This window comes from Conger conger, chromosome 2, assembly GCF_963514075.1.
Source record: "Conger conger chromosome 2, fConCon1.1, whole genome shotgun sequence".
Taxonomy (NCBI): domain Eukaryota; kingdom Metazoa; phylum Chordata; class Actinopteri; order Anguilliformes; family Congridae; genus Conger; species Conger conger.
This window is the reverse complement of record NC_083761.1, coordinates 51,055,744-51,078,243: the sequence shown is the minus strand read 5'-3', so window position 1 is coordinate 51,078,243 and position 22,500 is coordinate 51,055,744. Positions and strand designations below refer to the sequence as shown.

Genomic DNA, 22,500 nt, shown 5'->3' with positions numbered 1-22,500 from the left:
GTGAGTCCACACCACAAGGGAGAGATGCCAGCACAAACAGTACTGATCCTCCATGGCTGTGATGAATCATATACTGTTTGTTCTCTTTGAACAGCTCAGTTACCAAATTTTCCATTCACTTTGGATTGTGTCAGATTGCTAGAAAAGGCTGATTGTAACATACTGTACTATTATGACAGTCTCCTGGACAGAAGCACCTCTACACTACTGGACAGGGTCATATGATCTGTGTCCTTTAATACGGACATGTAATATGCTGTTAAAGTATTTGTTAATGTGTAACGCAAGGCTGTCACAACAGAAAAGTTATACAGTATATTCAGACATCTGCTGTTTGGATTTATTTATTAAAGATTGCTGTTAAAGCCAACAGTGTTGTGTGAATAATGTTTTCAGGACTTCAATTGAATTCAGATGCTGGCTGCAGAGCTATAGGTTCTCTAAAAATGTCTTTACCAGGGTACAGACATTTATGTGACCTTCCAGTTTTGAACAAATGCATTGTTTGTTTCTCAATATAGCATAAGTGTAATATCAATCAATATTTTCCAAATTTATATTATCTAGGGCTGGATTTAACGCAAAAGAATATTAATATATTCCACATTCCTCTCATACATATTTTACTGTGTAGAATTTCACTTATAACAGCTTTGGTGTTTTCTCATCATCTCCAGCATTGTTTTCTCTTTCTTTCTCTCTCTTGATTCTATACTTTCTCCCCTTTACTTTCTCTGTTTCTGTCTTTTGCTCTCTCGACCCCACTTGGTCTTTTGTATGTTTCTGTTTATATGAAACTCATTCATGCATTATTGCTGCTTTTATCGCTCATTGATTTGTCTCTCTTCCTTGTGTCCTTCCTTTGTTTCCTTCACTCACCATTTTCTTTGCTTGGTGACTACCACTCACTCCTCTCTTTCTATTCATTCTTCAATCTGCTTGCCTTTTCCAATTTTCTTCACTCCATCCTTGCATTGCTTTCCCCCTCCCTTCCCTGGACCCAATCCCAATCCTAACTGAACATCTTTTCTTCTTCTTACAACACACATTCTGTCTCACCCACTTCTACATCAAACCCCTTCTACCTTCCACACAACCCTACCACCACCCTGCCCCTTCAACTGCTTTCCCCAACCCCAACTCCTGTCTTAATAAAATGGCAGAAGCTGCTGCAGCTAGCCCTGGCCGCCCTATGGCTGAGGAATGGTATAAACCGGAAGGGCATCTGTTACATCAAGACCTCAATGCAAACTCCGCCTCCTCCTGGATCAAACCATAATACACAGAGGTAACACCATAAGATGAAACTGGCCAAAGTAAAAACCTATGAGACAAGTGTGTATTATTAACAGAATTTGAATAAACTGACCAGTACAGTATATCATCTCAATCTATCAAAATAATTTAACTACACATTAGCACTTATGTAATATGACTTTGTTGTTCATACATATGTATACACACACACACACACACACACACATATACAGGATATTGTATCTAATGACTCTTATTACTGATGACTGTGATGTGCCACAATACAATGATAACTTTATGGAAACTAAAATTAATATAGCATGGGCCAGATTTACTAAGCTTTTTGCGATGATTTTCAGGCGCACATACTTTATGCCCAGGAAACATGTGTTGTATGTATAAAACTGTCGCACGGGGCTGGAACCGTAGCATGCGTGTGATCCAGGCAGGTCAAAGCTGCACTTTTCTTTTTAATGCATATGCATTAAATGGTGGATTGCACAAATAAAGGATGGAGATTGTGGCTGATTATGTATTCTGTTGAATTTCCCAAAGTTACGCAATTAACGAGGGTTGAAATTTATCCGCCTCTAAATAGCAGGTGTAAACCTAGGTGGAACCATCTGGGACAGACAAGGTCGGTGGGTCGAATCCCAGTGTAACCACAATAAGATCCGCACAGCCGTTGGGCCCTTGAGCAAGGCCCTTAACCCTGTATTGCTCCGGGTGAGGATTGTCTCCTGCTTAGTCTAATCAACTGTACGTCGCTCTGGATGAGAGCGTCTGCCTAATGCCAATAATGTAATGTAATGTAACCGAGACACTGACACAGGCTCCGAATCTTGAAATAACTTTAAATAATCCTTGCAACCAAAAATCACACTATTACTCATAGAAATCATCAAATGGATTATTAATATTGAATAATAATTATTGATTGCAGCCAAGCATTAATTAAGGCTGGGTGTTTGTCACAGAAAATATTTAGAAAATAATTTATGAAATAATCTCATGCGAAGCTGTGGGAAATGACTGAAATAACGTGTTCAACCATAGTGACAGTCAAAAAATCGTTGCTGCTAGAAAAGAAATATGAGTAGGCTGAATGCATTGTTATGCTGCTTCACTTTTGTCCATCTTGGAAAGACATGCTTTTTGCCTTTAACAGAACATTGTTAGAAACAGAGCATGCTCAACTAGCATTGCTCAAATAATAAGAACTGAGCTGTGTGTTTGTTTGTATTAGTTATCCTCCAAAACAAGCATGGAAAATAAACAGGGAAAGACTTCTGTGACAAACAACCTGCCATACAAATAATTGCGCTTCTGGGAGAAATAAAATATTATGGAACCTCTGCAACATTAACTGCCACAGCTGGAATATGTACACATTTTGTCCTGCACTGGATACACTTTTACGTGGCAACCGATACAAGGAATACGCCACACGCAGTGAAGCTATTCCAAGCACTAAACACGTTTTAACTGTGCTGTTTAAGATCTGCCTCTTTCGCAAAATGTGGCAGCCCCATTCGCTGATTGCATTCGTAGCATTCGTAAATAACATCTTCATTTCAGGCTGACTGTGACCGCATTTTGCACTGCGATTTTCATGTACCTAAATCTGGCCCCATGTGTTAGTGTGCAAATATTTGTGTGTTGGCATTTCTGGAGCGTGTGCGCATCTGTCAGTCAACCAACAACTTTCATATTGAGTTATGGTTGGGTTAAATTTGACAATTTTTATCATTCACAATTACATTATTGCATAGTTTTTATTACCGTCATCAACCTACATACCCTCCTTCAAGTATTAACCCATGCCAAACCCAATGTATTAATTCTGATCTTTATCTTCTACATCTACCTATATCTCTATCTCCCATCTTCTGCATAATCTTCATCACTAGACTGTGTGTGGAAAACTGCTTAGACCCTGTCAAAAGAGTAGGGTGTGGTGGTTTAGACTGTCTGAAACTGTGCTGACAAGTTATGTTTGAGGCTGTCCTTGCCACCTCTTACACTGTTAAAACACTTCATATCAGACCATGTGTTATCTGATCCACTTTCTGCCTCTTCAGGTTGTGTCATATCACACATTTGTATGTTTGCAATTGTTGTCATTGTAAACATTGTGTAAACATTGTGTTTCAGTCCTCCCAATTTCATTTAAGTGTTGTGTGTTGCTCAGCGTATTTTGTGTTGCTGTACCCCTCTATTCTCTAGTGACAGTTACCCTGGTAAAATGACAATTACATTCTGGTGCTTTAGCACTGATGCAATTTACAAATTCCTCACAAGATATTTTTATAAAACATAGGCTACATGGAAAATTACAGCATTATATACATTTGATCACTTCACATATAAATACTGAACTTACTTGTGCCCAACATTTCTGATTTGTTGTCAGTCTTACCAGGGTAAAATTCTAGTGGTTTTATTGAAGCTTGTAATTTTTTCACAATATAAACAGCTTATTATTCTGAGGTCAAATGAATAGTATTTCAGCACCGCAACATGCTGTGCAGTTGGTTTGCCAACTAGTTGTGTTGCACTGTGGACTTTTATAATGACTGGCTGAGGTCTGCTCCCTTGCTTGTGCCTGTCTGTGCTCTATGCTGCAATTATTAGGAGGCTGAGCTAATTGGTCCCCTGCTGCCCAGACCAAATGGACACAGGACTCCCCATTTAATGTGCATCAGGGTTTAAATTACGTATAATGTCTGGTAAAAAAAAGAGTCACATGTAAGTGTAACTCTAGCATGTAAGTATTTTTTATGAAATAATATTCACTAGACTCCATCAGCGTGCTTCAGTCCTTAGTGTAAACAAGGGACAAAGGCTACCATGTAATGTGAAGTTACATTTAATATCAAAATGAATAGGAAATTAACCTTGGTGACTGAATCACTCACTGATACTGACTGGGGCACTGATATACCGACTGAAGGACAGCTGACAGTCAAACTGACTTGCCACTATGAACAGCTAAGGTAAGTGACCAAACATTACACAGCAGGGCTCTGCTAAAAGAATACAGGAGCTGCTTCAGCATCTTTTCACTGATCCCATGTGAAACTGGGTCTCTTCCTACTTTAAAATGAAAATTTTAATTACAAAAATGAATTACAAAATTACAGTATCAGTAGCATACTGGCTGGCATACCTCAGCAAAAATCATTTCCCTCACCAAAGCACTTATTTGACTATATTTCAGAGCAATGGACAGCTAGAGTCATTTTAGTAGGAACTCTGTTCTCTATCCTTACGTTTTGTATTGGCTTTTCTTTAAGAGGTTCTTTCTACAATAAATGTGCTGGCTGAGTGATTAGGGATAACTTCTTTGATCTCCCTTGGCAAAATGCAATATTATATTGTTCAATGTAGAGGGTTAATTTCTAGTTTTCTTGGCCTCTCTATGAATCATTACCTCCACCTATTGTGCGTCATGTATCTCTTCTTCTGTGTGCATGTGTGTGCGTGTGTTTGTGTGTGTGAGAGATGGAGAGTTTCTGTCTGTCTCTTGGGAGACTGAATCTGCAAGATGAATGAATTTAATTTGCTGAAATTCCTATTTATTAAAATACTAAAATAGCAATTATCTACGATGGCTCAGAATAATTTATGGTCATGGTAACAACTGCAGATCAAGTTAATTCAAAATTTCCATACCTAAAAGCAAACAGAATTCTTGTATACATTGCTTATTTCCAGTCTGTGTGAGTTTCTATTTTTAAATATATATATATAAACATTTACTCATACATGATTCCCTGCAAAAATACTATTTACTCTCCCAAAGTAGTCTTGTTCTCAGGATTCAAAATAAAGACACGTACACACCCTCACATAGATGCAAGCTATGTATTTTGTCTCCCGGTTGGCCTTGTATGACTGAGAGATAGATACCCCATTCCAGATAGAGAGCCCCCACATTCTTGAGGCCTCTGCAGACTACTGCTTCTCTGTCTTTTGAGGATTTAGATAATTTAATTTAAGTTTCAATTGGTAGTACAATGAATATATAGGTATGTATAGAGATCTCTTCTCTATGACTGTGATCATACTATGTGAAAACACCCTTCCCTTCATATGCATGCAGTTTGACCTGATTGGATAGTTAATCTCTTGAAAATATTAAACTGGATTACAATATAACTAATGATAGATCAGTCAGGATCACTCAAATCCTTATTTCACTTGTGTACTTCCCTCACTCCCCCCTCAGATTAATATATGGTACCTCTGGTATCTCCATCACTTCCCTCTCAGATTAATATATGGTACCTCTGGTATCTCCATCACTTCCCTCTCAGATTAATATATGGTACCTCTGGTATCTCCATCACTTCCCTCTCAGATTAATATATGGTACCTCTGGTATTTCCATCACTTCCCCCTCAGATTAATATATGGTACCTCTGGTATCTCCATCACTTCCCCCTCAGATTAATATATGGTACCTCTGGTATCTCCATCACTTCCACCTCAGATTAATATATGGTACCTATGGTATCTCCATCCCATTCTCAGACCACCTGTACAGTCCTCATAGCATAACAAAAGTTGGGGTAGGTACATTTTTCAATCTCTATCAGGCTGAATTTTATGCAAATCCTTTGCAATGCATAATGGTAACATATAAGCACTAATTTCCTATTGAACTACAGCATGCAGTAAGTAGTAGACCTGCAATGACATTGTATACAATATGTCGGTGTGTTAAAACCACTGGAAGAGATTGTTCATGAGAGACCCACCTCCAAAAGTGGTGTTGTACTGCCTTGTGTAAAGCTCTATGGACAGCAACTTGTTGGTGCATTTCTGCTGTGCACTGAGATTAATTGCGCTCTCTGATGTGAATTTGTCCATAAACAGACTGCATGTTGTGAAAAGAATTTGGCAAATGAGGCATTACCAAGTCATGTTGTGCTTTTTGAGATGGTACTATATAAAGAAAAGCACAATTTTATTGGATGCAATAGTAGTCAGAAAACGCAAAGTCAGGAGCTGGTGCAGATTAAAAAGAGTCATATAAATATAATAAACTTGACTCACAATGAAGTTTCAAAGTTATTATTGGCAGTGATGTAAACTCTGTGTTCAATTTCTGCCAACAGCCATTGCCCTCGATCCCATTCGGGTCAGCAAAGGCTCTCCGTCTCAGTAGGCAACTACACAGAATTTAAGCATTTATTCCAAATAATCTCAACTGAAACAAGCGTCACAGTGAGAAGGGGAAGTTGCAAACAGACCTGGCTACTCTCTACCGACACTGAGCTGCATACAGGGAAATCACCACTGTCTCTACTCCAGACCATTCACAAAAACAACCAGCAAGAGGCCTTGTCTGAAACCTGCACTCTGCTAAGAATCACAACTCCCACAACATCCGCCGAGTTAGAGAGGAAGTTTTCGACACTGAAGAGGATTAAGACATTCACAAGAAACACTATGGGACAACAGCGATTGAACACCCTTTCCATGCTTTCCATTGATATTCCATTCATCCAGGGAAGGATGAATGTCAACAGTAAAGTCTTCGAGAGGTTTGCTCATGAATAAGAACCGCTGTGCCACCTTATTGAAGTGAGCTGCATTGGTGACTTGGGCATTTATAACAAATGGACGGGGCGCCGTTCTCTGTAATTTATTTCACATCTTTATTTAAATTTAATTATTTATTCCAAACATTCAGCCTAACTATATCCAATCTCTTGGCGTAGGCTAAAAGTCCTGTTTCGTTTAACACTCATCTGTATTGTAATACTTCACAAAGTTCTTGAATCTCTCAATTCTTAAAGCCTCCACAGATGTCAACCCAAAAATACCTTTGCCAGATATACACTCAGTGACCTCTTATTAGGTATTTATTAGACTTATTTTTTTAGACTTCTACTGCTGTAGCTTATCCACTTCAAATTATGATGCGTTGTGTGTTTGGAGATGCTCTCCTGCATACCACTGTTGTAGTGTGTGGTTACTGTCACCTTCCTGTCAGCTTTGACCAGTCTGGCCATTCTCCTCTGACGTCTCTCATTAGCATCTCCTCTGACGTCTGTCTGCACAACTGCTGCTCACTGGATTTTTTTGTTTTTGTTTGTTTTTTGCACAATTCTTTGCAAAATAGAGATACTTGAGATACTCAAACCACCCTGTCTGCCACCAACAATTCCCAACCCTGTCTCTCTCAACCTGCCACCTAATCATCCCCTGATTCAGTTGGCGAAAACATTGTTCTCTCCCTCTCCACCTCAGCTGGTGTGTGGTGAGCAGTCGTGCATCACCCAGGTGGGTGCTACACATTGGTAGTGGTTGAGGCGAGTTTCCCCCTCAACACTGTAAAGCGTTTTGGCCAGAACGCTATATAAATACAATAATCTATCTATCTAACAATCATTCCACAGTCAAAGTCACTTAGATCACATTCTGATGTGAATTGGACCAATATTTATAGAGAAAACAACAAATAACTGCAGAACGTCCCTATGTTCAGAATGGTCTGAACACCTATTGACTCTGTTATGCTCTCATTATCAACAACTTCCCCAACACAATGTTCCAGTGAATCACCATTACACTGTCACTGCTTGCTGAAATGGATCGCATATGTGACTCGTACCAAGTTTTTATGAAAACGGGAGGAATTATACTTTACTCACACACAAAAACCAAAGCTGATCTGGAAGTTCTTTTTATTTAATTGTCATGAAATTTGCACTGTTCGAAACATAGTGAGCTAACTTGGTGTTCGGAATACAGTGAGTTTACGTTAGACATGGCATGGATTCAGCAAGGTGTTAAGGATTTTAAACATTTATTGGAGAAAATTGGGAAGCACGATTTGGAAACTCATATTAGAATGAGTTAGCTTTGCAATAGGTAGGATGAAACTACCACATCATTACACCGGGGCATGTTTCTAGACTTGGTTGACCAGTTCTCACCAGTTCTCTTTTTGTAGCCAGTTAGTCGGTCACCTGTTGAACACAATTCAACACGTCAGAGACAAGTGAAAATGAGCTGATAGAGCTGATTCTACGGTTTATGGAAAACGGCTGATGAAATATTGAAGGCAACAAACTGAGATGACAGTTGTGGCATGCGTTAGCCAGTGTGTAATTGTGCTTCGGTAGGCTACATTACTGACGGTTCAGTTATGGAGATTTATCTTTAATGCACCAACTATAGCAAGGCCTGGTTTCATAGTTTTATTGCTCTAACAGAGTAGGGGCCTATATTGTAGTCCTATAGCTCAACTGGTAGGGCATGGCATTAACACTCCCAAGGTTATGGACTCAGTTCCCACTGGTGCCAGCCATCCTGAAAGATGTAATAGCTCATGGTACTGTAAGGTGTTTGGAATAAAAGTGTTCATCAAATGGCATATATTCGATTGGCATATTTTCAAATACAATGCTGGAGCGTGAGCTATTGATTGGTATGAGACTTTTAGTTTTTGGCCCCATCCATTATCACCATCAGCTGCTACTGTCCCTGCTGTATTTATTGTATGCCAGACATAATGGGAATATCATATAAAAAGTTCCACATTTGACTCATCTGTCCATTATTGCAAAATTCAAATGATCATCCAAGTGCTATTTTGCAATTTGCAATTCTGCAAATAAAAGTTGCCTAAAATTCCTCCAGAGGGATGTGAAAGATCTTATGTGTTATCAAATTGCAGGAAGTGTTTGGTCACAGTTATTGCTGCTAAAGGTGGTACAACTAGTTACTAATATTTACGTGGGGGCAATTACTTTTTCACAGGGATTATATGAGTGTTTGATAACTGAATTAATTAAATAGAACTAAAATGAATGAAATAGAAATTTAGAAAATCTGTTTTGTTTTTCTGTTTCATTGCTGAGGAAATCTAAATGTACAGGTTGTCAGTTTATGCCTTAATCTGGCCAGATCTTTTATTATCATAGCCTATATGCTATATAGAATTAAGATATAAATCTTCACATCCAGTATTTGAGCCAAACACACAATACTAGAGTATACAATCTGTACAAGCTATGAGTAGCGATATGGTGTGTTTAAGGATTATTATTTACAGTACATTGTACAGTACATGTGTAAGAATTAGGAGGGCCTCCCTATAGTGTTTCTTGTACAGCAGGTAGGAGGCTTTTCCTTCAGATGGCATACAGTCCCGGCCAAAAGTTTTGTCACATGAGTGGACAAAAGTGACAATTGCTAATTACCCAACTCTTAATTAGCTAATACAGTTAGGAAACAACACAAATTAATCATAAGTGCCTAAAGTTTATTTAGATACTAGCAAAACAAAAATTTCATAGATGCTTATCAGGTTTATTGATAATGATGAACAAGCCAGTTTCTACCTGGACAAAAGTCTTGATTATCAAATTATAATCAATAAATTTTATCTTTCTCAAAAAGTAAATAAAATACCAAATGAAAAATCAGTCTAGTATTTCATCATGGACTATAAGTTAAGAAATTAATATCTTGTATGGGTTCCTTTGGCCTGCAGAACAGTTCCCATCTGGTTTGGCAGAGAGTCGTAGAGCTTGTTGATGAAGTTGTCGGGGATGGCATGGAAGGCCACCTTGCAGGCATCCCAAAGCTCCTCCAAGTTCTTCGGCTTGGTCCTCCAAGCTTCCTCCTTCATTCTTCCCCAGATATGCTCAATAATATTCATATCTGGAGACTGTGCTGGCCATCCCTGAAGGACCTTGATCTTCTTCCCCCTGAGAAACTTCATATTGGAACCTGAGGTATGGCAAGGAGCTCCATCCTGTTGAAAAATCTGACCCCTCTTGTAGTTGGGAATGTACTGGAAGGCAAGAATCTGTTATTTCTGATCTGATATAATCTGATATTTGGCACTGTCAATGTTACCATCCACCTTACAGATCTCCCTGGCACCTCTGTATTGGATGTAACCCCAAACCATAATCTTTCCACCTCCAAATTTGACTGTCTTCTGGGTGAAGACGGGCCCAGAGGGTCGTTGACAATATTGGCGGCGCTTGGGATGGAGCTCAACTGACGATTCATCTGAAAAATCCATTTTTCGCCACTTTTCTGCTGTCCAACCTTCCGTCAGGCTGTGGGCCTTGGCGTACGCAACACTGTCTCTTGTTTAGCGCTGGTTTGTGGGCAGCAATACGACCGTGGAGACCATTGCGAGCAAGAATCCGATGTACAGTTCTTGACAAAACAGGTGTTGCTGGCGTCCACTCCTCCTGGAGCTGTGAGGCGGTTGACATGGGGCTGGCTTTTGACAGTCGGACCAGCAAGCTGTCATCTCGAGCAGTTGTCTTGCGCGGTCTGCCCGACCTGGGTCTTTCATGGACGTCGCCAGTCTCTTGGTAGCGCTTGCGAATCCTCTCCACCTGCCGTTTAGACACATTGAAGATGTCTGCAACTTCAGCAGGAGACTTGGACTTGAGATTCTTGATGATCAGCACTTTGGTTTCTGGTTTGATCTTTGGCATGTTGACAGAAGCAATGTTGAGCATGAACTTGCTTATAGCTCAAAGTTACCTACAGCTGACTAATCAAGCCCCTTGTTTGTTTCTTCCTTATTCACTGTGGCCTAGAAATTGGAATTGGCCATTGCGTTAAGACTTTTGTCCGGCCAAAACTGGCCTGTTGATCATTATCAAGCTGTAACATTTGGTAACAATTTTGAAATGTCATTTTGCTAGCTTCTAATAAACTTTAGACACTTATGATTAATTTGTGTTGTTTCCTAACTTTATTAGCTAATTAAGAGTTGGGTTATGAGCAATTGTCACTTTTGTCCACTCATGCAACAAAACTTTTGGCTGGGACTGTATCATACATTTCAGACTTCCATTGACAGTAGGTTGAAATTTATGAACATTTGAACAATTATTTCCTAAATATTGCATTCATTGTTAGATTGCTTATTTTTATTTTTGTTTGCCCGTTCATGAGAAGTTATCTTTTCAAGGCATTTCAAGAATTTATAAATGGCTACCAAACATCATAGGCAGAACTTATGGGTCTCAGAGGTAAAAAAGGTATTGTTTATCACAAACAACTTCAAAGTACAATACATCTTTCTGTTAGATTACAGAATTGAATTTGTGCTAAGATGTTATATTGGAAAGCGTCCATAAAGAATTCTGAGATATTGAGTTTTGTTTGGATGGTATGACATGATTTGATGATTTGATTTTTATTCAGTTACATTTTTTGTTTATGGATTGTGAATTTTTATTAATGCTTTACTTTGTTATTATTTGGCTCTCTTTCTCTCTTTTGCATACTGCAAAGGAAAGGTGGATTTCCACTGACTGGGAAAAAGGATATGATTTTAGATTTTACAAGCTGCTCGGAATTCTTCCATTACATGCAGTATAGACAGGACAGTAAGGGTGTTTTCAAAACATTGATCCATTTGCCGCTCATGATTGTCACATGCATTGAAAGTCCTATGCCTTTTACAGAATATTTTTGCTGACTCATATACTAAAGATTGCATAAGGTAAAGCATGCACCAACTCTCCGTACTAAGAAATGGGTATCGTGTAATATTGATTCCTTTCTAAGCTATAAGCTCACAGAGCATGTGATTTATAATTGAAAACTGAAGCACTGACATTTGATGGACATGAACACAGATTTGCTTGGTGTACTGCCCAGCATTTTCTCTGCACATAGCTGTGTGCCTGGGTGGTTCGTATTACACCTAAATTAAGCTATTTATACAATGTGTAAAGTTGTTATGAAAGAGACAAGCTTCCAGGTGTGACTGAGGCCTAATAACTGACTGTCCCATCATTTAATTGCCATTTTTCTCCTTTGTTCTTTTCAAAATCTGTACTTATGCCTTTGTATGTGGCTGCCCTTCTCTGTCTTTCATACTTTCTCTTTAAATGGTTATGTTAGCTTGTCAAACAAATGGACCATCCTTATTCATTCTGTCCCAAGTTCCCTCTGAATGTTACCACAGTGACAGCTTTCTATTGTGAAATAGAAATGTTCCTCAGCTGATTCAAACTCAAGTGATATAGGAAAGGCAAAATAAGAGGAAGTGACAGGTATGTGGCTAATTAAAGCAGAGACAGGGACAACTAAGCACTAGATGTCTGCACTGAAAAAGTATAGGGTAATTATTATCTCATAAAACATTTAATAAATAATCATACATACTACATTTTTGCACTCACAAATATCTCCTGAACAGATAGATATAACAATACATCTTACATTTCTTGACACATATTTTCTGTGAAAATATTTAGAAATGTATGGCCACTCAATTGACAATGAATCAATGTGAATCATCACCTGATAAAGCTGGAATCACACTCATGTGGACTTTTAAGACCATGGTCTTCTTGCTTAGATCAGCCGCTTTTAGAAGCAATGGCAATGGCTTTGTTTGGAGTCGCGTGCACACTGCTCTAGGCTATGAGGTGCCGATTCGGCCAAAAGTCTGTCGAGAACTGCGCAGGGTTGAGTGTTAACTTGCGCAGCCTTTTGAGGAATGAAGACGCTCACACGCCAAATCCGGCATACAACGCATTCCATTCATTGCTATGGAGAGTGCCCTGTACGTTCAACGGTTCTTCTGAGGTAGATTATATCCCTCTTCTTATTGATTCCATGGAGCCATCTACCAGACAGAACCCACCTAGAGTACTGCTCATTACCACACCAAATCCAGCGACCACACATGTTGACGCATTGTTCCCCCAAATTGTCTGTTTTGTGGGCGGTACTGAAGGTGGGTACTGTCTCGCATCTGGCTCGGTGGGATCAATACAATGACGGACGTAATCTACTGCAGAATGCTGTCGGCACCTGACTGGATAGCACTGTGTTTGTTTGTTTTGGCAAAACAGAATAATATAATAATATATTCCTCAGTCCATTAAAATATGTTTTAATTTGAGGTGAGAAATAAACAATAAAGTTTAAGAGGTTTTGTGAGCCAATGCGAGCTGCACTGGACGCAGTTGCATTTGCATGGGCAGATCAAGATATGCAAATACAGAACTATCAAATGTACACAGCTCTCGCTGGACTGCAAACAGCTCTCGCAAGGCTCTCCATAGAAAATAAATGTAAAGCGTTGCGTCCTGGATTTGGTGTGTGAGCACCTTGAGTCGCATAAGGCCTGTCGAGCGTCGACAATTACTTATTTTCAATATGCAAATTATTCTGTTCTTAATAAGCTTCCAAGAAGATGGCATGTTCTATAAGTTAAACTAGCTAGCTAGCTAACTTGTTAGCTAACTAGCAAAACACTTGACCCTCCAAAATATTTTAGGGACATTCACATAATAGGCTACTTAATAGCATCAGATAGCATGTTCTCATCAATTAGGCAATTAGACCAGTAATATGACCAATGTTATCTTTTCAGATTAGCAGTTTTTTTAAAGCGCAGCCCAGTGCTATCTCATTGGAAGCTTATTGGGCTTAAGTTTGTTATGTACGACCCTGAGAACCCAGACACAGACCAAGGGATATTCCAAAACGTTTATTACAGTCCAAGTTCAAAGCCAAGAGATCACAAGACAACCAAGCGAAAACGAGATGCAAAAGGAAAGTCGAAAGAACAAGCAGGGGTCAAAAATCTTGAAAATCAGAAGGCGAAGGTACATGAGGAGTAGGCAAAAATCAAAGTTGAAAAGGCATAATCAAAAGTCAAAACCAAATAAACAGAGGTGCAAACAAATCAAAAGGGGCAAGGCAAACTAGCAAGTAATCAGGGATAGCATAGGAAGGCGGAGTTATAGATCAGCATGGAAACTAGGAGATAACGTTAGTGAGTTAGTTACGTGATTAAATCTAAACTACCCAATTTAAGTGACTGTCTGTTTGTTAGTTAGACAGACAGTAAGTGTATTACAAGTGCTTTCCAACATGAACTAGCGAGAGAAGCCGGAAGTAAGGAATGCGAGGCTGGAAGAATGTTGAAAACCCCTGAAACTACCGAAACCACCCAAATAGTGAGGCACACAGACCTCGTTTCTGTACCTCGACTTTTGTTTCTGGATTTTGTTTGTGACTGATTAGCCCCTTCGTTTTTGACCCTCCGCCTGTGACCTCGACTACTCTTTGGATTACCCGATACATCCGTTTGCTGGAATTCCGACCTTTTGCCTGAACTTTCGATTACAAACTGCCTGATCCTTGTTGCATCTCTTTGCTGGCTTTTGACCGTCGCTTGTTTAACCAGCTACCAGAAAATAAAGAATTTTGATTTCAAAGAAATTCCCGTCTTAGTCTCGCATCTGGATCCCCTGATCGGAGTGCCTGATACTACATTTTTCGCCAAGCCAACAATTTAATCTCCAAATGACATCTCCTTCTGAAAGACAGACTCAATCCCAAAGACACACTCGTTCCAAGAGACTCATTCAATTCTTTGTTTGGTAACTTTCATAACTGACTACACAGCATAAAGGTTCTGAAAGTTTCACTCAAAAGCTGGGTTTTAACCCTCTGAGACATATGGGGACGGCGCCGGCCAATAACGCACTCATAATACTGTCCTAATCAAACATTAATAAAAACGTAAAAAATAGTCCTTGCTGGCTTGCTTTACAGAAAACCTCCCAAAGCAATGACACATCATGCATTTATGGCAAGTGTCATTCATGAGTTGATTGATGATTTTACTTGCCGGTGTCAGTCTGGTCCAGTTCCTTCATGATCAGTAATGCCTGGCATTACTGTTGCATTGGTGTTGAAAATGCAAAGAGAAAGGAAACAGGGTTTGGATGCAAGACCTGCATGAAAAGGCTCTATGTCAAATGGTGTATCACAGGGAAAATCTAATTTATTTTACAACTAAGAACAGTTACTAGATATCCTGAAATCAGTTTGTAGATATAAATTCAGGATTTTGATTCCGGTTAGAAACCATATTTTGTTAGATTTTTCCTAATATGGTGTATTATAAGTAGCATAATATATTCATATTTATGCAAATTAGGCATACATTACTTTTTTACATAAGCTTTATGTTAATATATAACATCACATGTATTTGGTCAACAGTGAATTACTATAAGTTGGCCCTAAAATTTGATTTTTCTTCTTAAAGTTCTGACAGAGTACGGGTTAACACTTGACAGGCCCTGCACAGTTATCAACAGACTTTTGTTCAAATCGACACCTCATACTAAGCTACAATACTGAGCTGTGGGCTATTGTCAAAAAAGCAAAATAAATGCTGCTCGACAATCCTCAGAAAGAGCTTACCACAGCCTCTTTAGAACAAAATATCCGTAGCTCCAACCTATCTACCAACAGATCAGCTACCAGCAGCGAGAAAAGTTGGACCTGCTTACCATTTTCTGCAATTGTGATAAGATTTTTAGGAACTGATGGAAAGGAATTGTGAATATAATTTTATTTGTTCTTTTTAATAAGGTTCAAATATTTATAAGTTCATAAGGTTCAAATAATTTATTTAAGGATTTATGAGCCAATTATAACCCAAAAAGAGAGCGAAAAACACAGAAATAGCCTTTCTGACTGTCCAAGTCACCTGGTTGTGCTTTAAACACTTGTGTAGTGTGGCTGCAGAGTACCCTCACAGAAATGCATCATTAATATTTCATTATCTTTCCACTAAGGCACCTCTGCTATTGGATGAAAGAAAGGTCTTTATTTATGGAGCAAGTGATGTTTAATGTAGTCTAGAGTAATGTGCATCCATGTACTGTACTTTATCACTGTACGCTCTTTTATGAGGTAATGACGTATACTGGTGTTCACTGCCAACACACTTTGCAGTGTCATGCAGTCCATAGTTGGTTGCTCTGCTCACATGTAATGTGCAATATTTAACTTAAAGGTACAATAGTAATAATTTCAGACTCCTCGGTCAAGAGAGGAAGAGAGAGGTCAACAAACAACCTCAAACCACAACCCGCAGTCAATGAATATAACGCTTAATATAAAGCGTTATTATACAGTTCAGTGTTCTCGTGCACTGTTTCGGAAAGTTGACAGTGACAAACGCAACAGAGCCTGCTGTCTTTTCGTAGTGTTCTAGTAAGAAAATGTTTGGCAAACAGGTGACTTTATTAAATATTGACTTTGGTGTGTTACACAACACTATTTATAGTTTTTGTCTCTTTGAAGTTTTCAGTTTAGCTAACCAACTATTTTGTGAGCAAGCAAGTTATTTGGTTATTAATTAGCTGGCTATATAACTAAGATATGATAGTCTACCACAAACGATGCAATTGTAACTTACAGTTTGAGAGAAATAAAGATTTAGCTAAACACGGATGATTGAACACGAAAAGTGATAAAAGGAACGTGTAGCTGCCCAAATTGCACTCCAGACAAGCAATCAGTGAAACTCTGTATACTATTGCTTATCTAGTTAGAAAACAACATCTGTTCGCTACCAGTAACAACAAGCAAATTAGCTTCCCGAATTTACAAATATCCACCTGAAGCATAACGCTTGTGCAATCGCTACTATGTTCGTATTGCCTATATTTCATTGTGGATATTTGTAAATTGGTCAAGCTAAATATAGCTTCTACAAATGATTTAGAGAAGAAGGCAGCCATTGGCAGTAGTTTGGCTTGGTTGTTAGCAAGACACCCAAGGATATCAGTTGAGTAGCCAAGTTCCCTATAGATATAAAAAGCAATTAAAATTGAAAAGCACTCAAAGAAGACTTTTATCTATAATGGATGCAAAGATGTACAGAAAACTTAATTCAGATGTTACTGACATTTTTCACTGACATTAATTGTATAAAACCCCAGGGTATAGTGGTACCCATTGTCCTATGAGTTATTAGCGAGCTTTAAGTTAATATGAGAATTGGATTTTATCAAATCTCAAGACTGAAAAACGATTTACGCTACGCCATCTTGATGGCCAAGCAGTGCTAAGATGTGCTTTTGTGACCGAATTTGCATACGGTGGCTATATAAGTGACATCACAGGCCGTCAAACTTTCTTCGAGACAAATTTTCAGTGAAAAAGACTGTGAAGCTTAAATTCCTGAATCAAAAAAATTTATTTGTTTCTGTCTTCTAAATGGCTCAATGAGTATTGCTTTGAGGTAGGGAGAGGTCAGGCCAGGTGTGAAAGTCCTACTTACCTGGCAGGACTGCATATCACATACATATTCATTGAAGAAAGGCCATTAGTCCTCTCATTGTCAACTGCTGCTAAAAAAATAGTAGCGACAACACTACATTTTTGTAATTTATCTTATATTTCTAATTGGATTTGCTACAATATTTTGTCATCATTTGATTCCCAAGACATAGATGAACAAATTTCAGTGATCCAAAAATTTAATTACAATTGATTAGTATGTGTTTTTACAGCATTCATGTAAATTTTCAAAACTACTATTTACTATTTGTGTGATTCTAGAGCAATTTACAGCCAGCATATGATTCTAACCTACTTACTGTTGCCATATTATTGTAGATGAGTTTGTGCTGAAAACAAAGACCTGAAACACTTTGGAATCACTGTCTATAAAGTTGATTAAAATGACACAAATGTCAGAGCATGGCACAGTCACCAGTTTTCATAATTTTTCCCTCAGACCTTAGAGGGTTAAGGCTGTGAGAGCACGATTCTCACTGAGGCACATAACGCAAGTCGTGTGAGGATCTGTACCATCCACGGCTGCATCGCACTCTTGGCACTGCTTCATGGTGAAAAACTTTTAAGTTTGTCGTCTTCAAGCGAGGGCTTTCGCGGCGCGCTTCTGCTTGTAGACGAAGAACTTCACCATGGTAGAAACGGCAGTCTCCAGCTAGGTTGCTAACCTTTTGAGAAGAAAGATTGACGGCCTGCGATGCCGTTTATGTAGCCACAGTATGCAAATTTGGTCGCTAAAGCGCATCTTTGCCCTGATTGGCCATCAAGATGGCGTTGCCTAGATCGTTTTTCAGTCTCCAGATTGGATCAAACCCAGTTCCCATATGAGCTTAAAGTGAAGCTAATAAAAAAATAGAACTAGGTTAAAATGTTTTTTGTGTGTTATCATTGCCAATGTATTATTATTTTTATTTATATACACTAAACATCCCAGCAGAATTTGCTAATATAATATATATTGAAAATATATATTTGATTCATACACTCACCGAGCACTTTATTAGGAACATTTTTACTTTATTACACCTACTTATTAACGTGATTGTCTAATCAACCAATTGTGTGGCAGTAGTGCAATGCATACAATCATGTAGATACAGGTCAGGAGCTTCAGTTAATGTTCACATCAACCATCAGAATGGGGGAAAATGTGAGTGACCTTCTTTCTGACTGTGGAATGATTGTTGGTGGCAGACAGGGTGGTTTCAGTATCTCAGAAACTGCTGATCTCATGGGATTTTCACACCAACTAGTCTCTAGAGTTTACAAAAAATGGTGCAACCACCCCCCCCCCCTCCCAAAAAAAACAAAAAAAAAACAGTGAGCAGCAGAAAATGACTTGTTAATGAAAGACATCAGAGGAGAATGGCCAGACTGGTCAAAGCTGACTGGAAGGTGACAGTAATGCAAATAACCACGCATTACAACAGTGGTATGCAGAAGAGCATCTCTGAACACACAACCGTGTCAAACCTCTAAATGGATAGGGTACAACAACAGAAGACCAATAAGTCTGAATGCGTCTAATAAATACCAAATAAAGTGCTCATCCAGTGTGCTCAACCATTATCTGTATCATCTGTATCAACTTTTTTGTCCATGATTTTGGATGTCTTCACGTAAAACCACAAAGGTATTTGTTCCTTTCAGCATATGGAAAGTTGAGCAGTGGAGTTGGGGGGGGGGGGGGGGGGGGGGCGTATAGATACAAGATGGTGTGTCTTCCTCCCAAGCCATAAAGTAATACAACTGTCATCACAGGGGGAGCAGGATAGAGAACAACCAGATAACATTCCATAAACTTGGTTTAAGGGAGCTGGGTACTTCAACACATGAGCAATGAGAGAGTTTGATAAAATATGTTTTTTAAATGTTTTGTCTCTCAATGGTAATATTCAGACAAGTCATCGGACATAAAGATTGAGGTCTGAAACTATTATATCTTGAATGACTTCTTTCATTAATACCATTTTTTATTGTTTTTGTTTGTTTTAATGAATCCGTCATTATTTTCGAACCCAATCACTAATTCTTTCTTATTTATTCTGTTTCACAGTGTTGAGTTTCTAAAATCCTCCTTTTCTCTGAAGAAGAAAGTATAACATTGATCAGTTGATCGTGAGTTCACTGATGGAGCCTCATTTCCAAGATGTGAGACACAGATGGAGGGAGAGCGATGATAGGATGGACAGAGAAGGGGACTTGAAGAAAAGAGGCAGAACTGTAACCAAAGCAACCTCATGGGACATGCAACTCCAGCTTTTGTTGACTTACTGAGCAACTTGCGAACAAACTGAGAGATCCACGAACACGCTCAAAAGCATCCAAATGCACAACACTGCGAAAGCTGATGCTCACTACCACACCAACGGACTGCTGTATTGATTCCTCAGCAAGTAACGATACTCAAATGACTTGAGCCCCTTGACCAAACATGTAGCATCTCTGCTAGCACACTGTAGCATTTGTTGGCCGAGAACAGACTGACGGACACCCTTTTAATTGACAGGATGAATAGACTGACATGAAACAACTCACTGATGCATGCGTGTCTTATCTCTGTTCCGTCCTACCCATAAAACTTATTTGCACAAGAGACTTTAGAATCAGCCCTTGCCATAACAGCTGAAAGAGAGACCAGCACCCCTCCCACCCCCCACACACTCTGAAAATAGGCAATATGGATTGGGGCATTATGCAAAGAAAAAGGTACATAAAGCCGTGTTAGAAGGTGATATGTAAAATGGACACAGAATGGTGATTTTCCTCTAACACTCATTTATTCTGTTATGAATCTGTTGGGATTTGACCCTCCCACTCTAGATGTTCACTCATCGCATTGCATCAACCAAACCTCACTTCATTTGAGCACTAAGCTGAAGAACCCCCTGGGACTCTTCAAAGAACCTCTCCTGATGGATTCTCATACAACAGAGCACTTTTAGACAGAGTACCAAGACAGGGATGCAACATCAGCATTGTTTTATAAAAGGAATCAAAGTGAAAAAAGTGGTAAAAGTATTCTTAACCATTGGAAAATGAATCTACATCAACACTGACTTCACTTTTTCCACTGGATTCTATGCAAGCCAGTACCCATCATAGATACACAATCATAGCACCCAGACTCACTTCTTACTATACTCTGCATAAGTTATCTCTGAATTACTCCTCTCGCCATTACTCCTCTATCTCTATTGTTCTTTCTGCTGTACAACTCTCTCCATTACACCTATCTCTCCATTACACCTATCTCTGCATTACACCTATCTCTCCATTACACCTCTCTCTGCATTGCTCCTCTCTCTGCATTGCTCTTCTTTCTACAGTATAACTCTCTCCATTACTCCTACTTTTCACTCTTATCTCTTCCCTCCTTATACACTTTACACTTTTCCCCTCAGATAATCAGGACTATAAATGAAAAATCTTCATTCACTGTTTTGTACTTATAAATGGCCATATATCTATTTTACCTTTTAGACAGCCACAGCTACAGTATAAAAGGTCAATCCCATTCAGACAGAGCATGGTTGATAGTGAAACAAGAAAAAAAACAATGAAAATGCAATACACTGGCATCTATTATAAGCAATGGTTTGGTAGATTCCATGACGTAATTGGGGGACTTCAGGCAAAGCCCGATGACTAAAGGATATCCCAGTTGTACCAAAGCTGTAACAATAGTTCTAAAAAGACAGAGCACGGCCTTGGCTAAGCTGATGGGGAGTGGAGCGCTGTGTCTTTTTTAAACTTATTTTTCTACCCCAAATAAACAATTGTACATTCTTAAACATTAGATTATCATAGTAACATTTCCCATACCATTACCAGTCTTCCATTGGTTACTATTCCATTATTTTTATAAAAACAATGAAGATATATCCAATATGATATATACACACACACACACACATACTAGCCTAGTCTGATATAGCCCCTACACTGTGAATTCATGCTGAGTTTTAAAATAAGTTCATTAAGAGACACTTACTCAGTCTAGTATACTGCCTAGTGTGTTGGGAATGGAATAAAACACCCAGCATGTAACTGTATCCTAATTCAAACCACATTGGTTTTGAGAGCTAATATGGAAAAAGAAACAACACACTCACCTGAGCCAACATATCCATAAATGGATCAGATATGGTCCTGTACAAGATCACTAGAGTGTCACACTTCCTGATCCCAAAGCCTTACCTCATAACCAACTAAACAAAATGGACCAAGAGACTCCCCATGGAGCCAGCATATATCATCTATGGAACAAAGTAAATTAGCACATCCACCTTCACTTTTTGACATAACCCAGCAATGCTCTGTCCATGCAGGTAGCACTGAACTTTGTACTTTGAATCATGTGATAATCAGATTTGGCCAATCATCTAGCTACGCCATTAAAAGTACCCAGTGAAATCCTCCTCTTCACCAAAACAAAAACCTATCAAAGAACCCCAGCTTCTTTGGTGGTTTCCTTTTGAAGCCAGTAAATTGAGCCAGTAGGACAATGTATCTCACTTGTCCACAATCATTATCAAAAGTACTTTTTAGTCAATCTTCCCTTGTGTTATATTTGCTCACAATTTATCTGAACTCATTAAACCAATCAATCCAAGTCCAAAAAAGCATCAATCCACAGAATCAATTATCAACCAAGATAAATTCCTCCACCTCTTCTGTGATAAAAGTGGATAATCCAGGAGCTAATTATCCTGCTGCTAAATAGAATTTTTGCATTGATCAAAATATAAAAAACACATTTACTGCCCATAATCTCAAACTATGTGCTTGTACCATCAGCACACGATTAACTGAAGGAACTTAGGGTGAATAAATAATGGACAGACATTTCTTTCACAAAGTTACAGCATTTAGGTGGAACATAGTATATACCAACCTTGTTGTAATATGTCTACTTACAGTTAGACAGACTTACATTGGTATACAAATACTGGTCACCAACTGAAAGATCCGCTCTGCTATCTGACTGAGAAGAAGTGTATTGACCTTGACAGAGAAAGACAGAGATTGGGCCCAAGAGACAAAGCCCACTATCTCACACTAAAAGCACTGAGGGTGGCTCTGGAGAAATAGACACTTTATGAGGACACTTTAAGTCATATC

At 38.8% G+C, this 22,500-nt stretch overlaps 1 protein-coding gene across 3 annotated transcripts in view; it reads left to right on the top strand.

Annotated features, from left to right (window-relative positions):
- Positions 1-19,909, top strand: part of LOC133122083 (potassium voltage-gated channel subfamily C member 1-like) — a 63,685-nt gene extending 43,776 nt beyond the window's left edge. For 2 of the 3 annotated variants that reach the window (XM_061231773.1, XM_061231774.1), the window contains one exon: positions 1,164-1,279. In XM_061231773.1, coding sequence (XP_061087757.1) covers positions 1,164-1,279 — 116 coding nt within the window. Of the gene's footprint in view, positions 1-1,163; positions 1,280-19,432 lie in introns of those variants that run through there. The other variant, XM_061231775.1, reaches the window with a different exon arrangement.
- Positions 19,910-22,500: the final 2,591 nt, after the last annotated feature.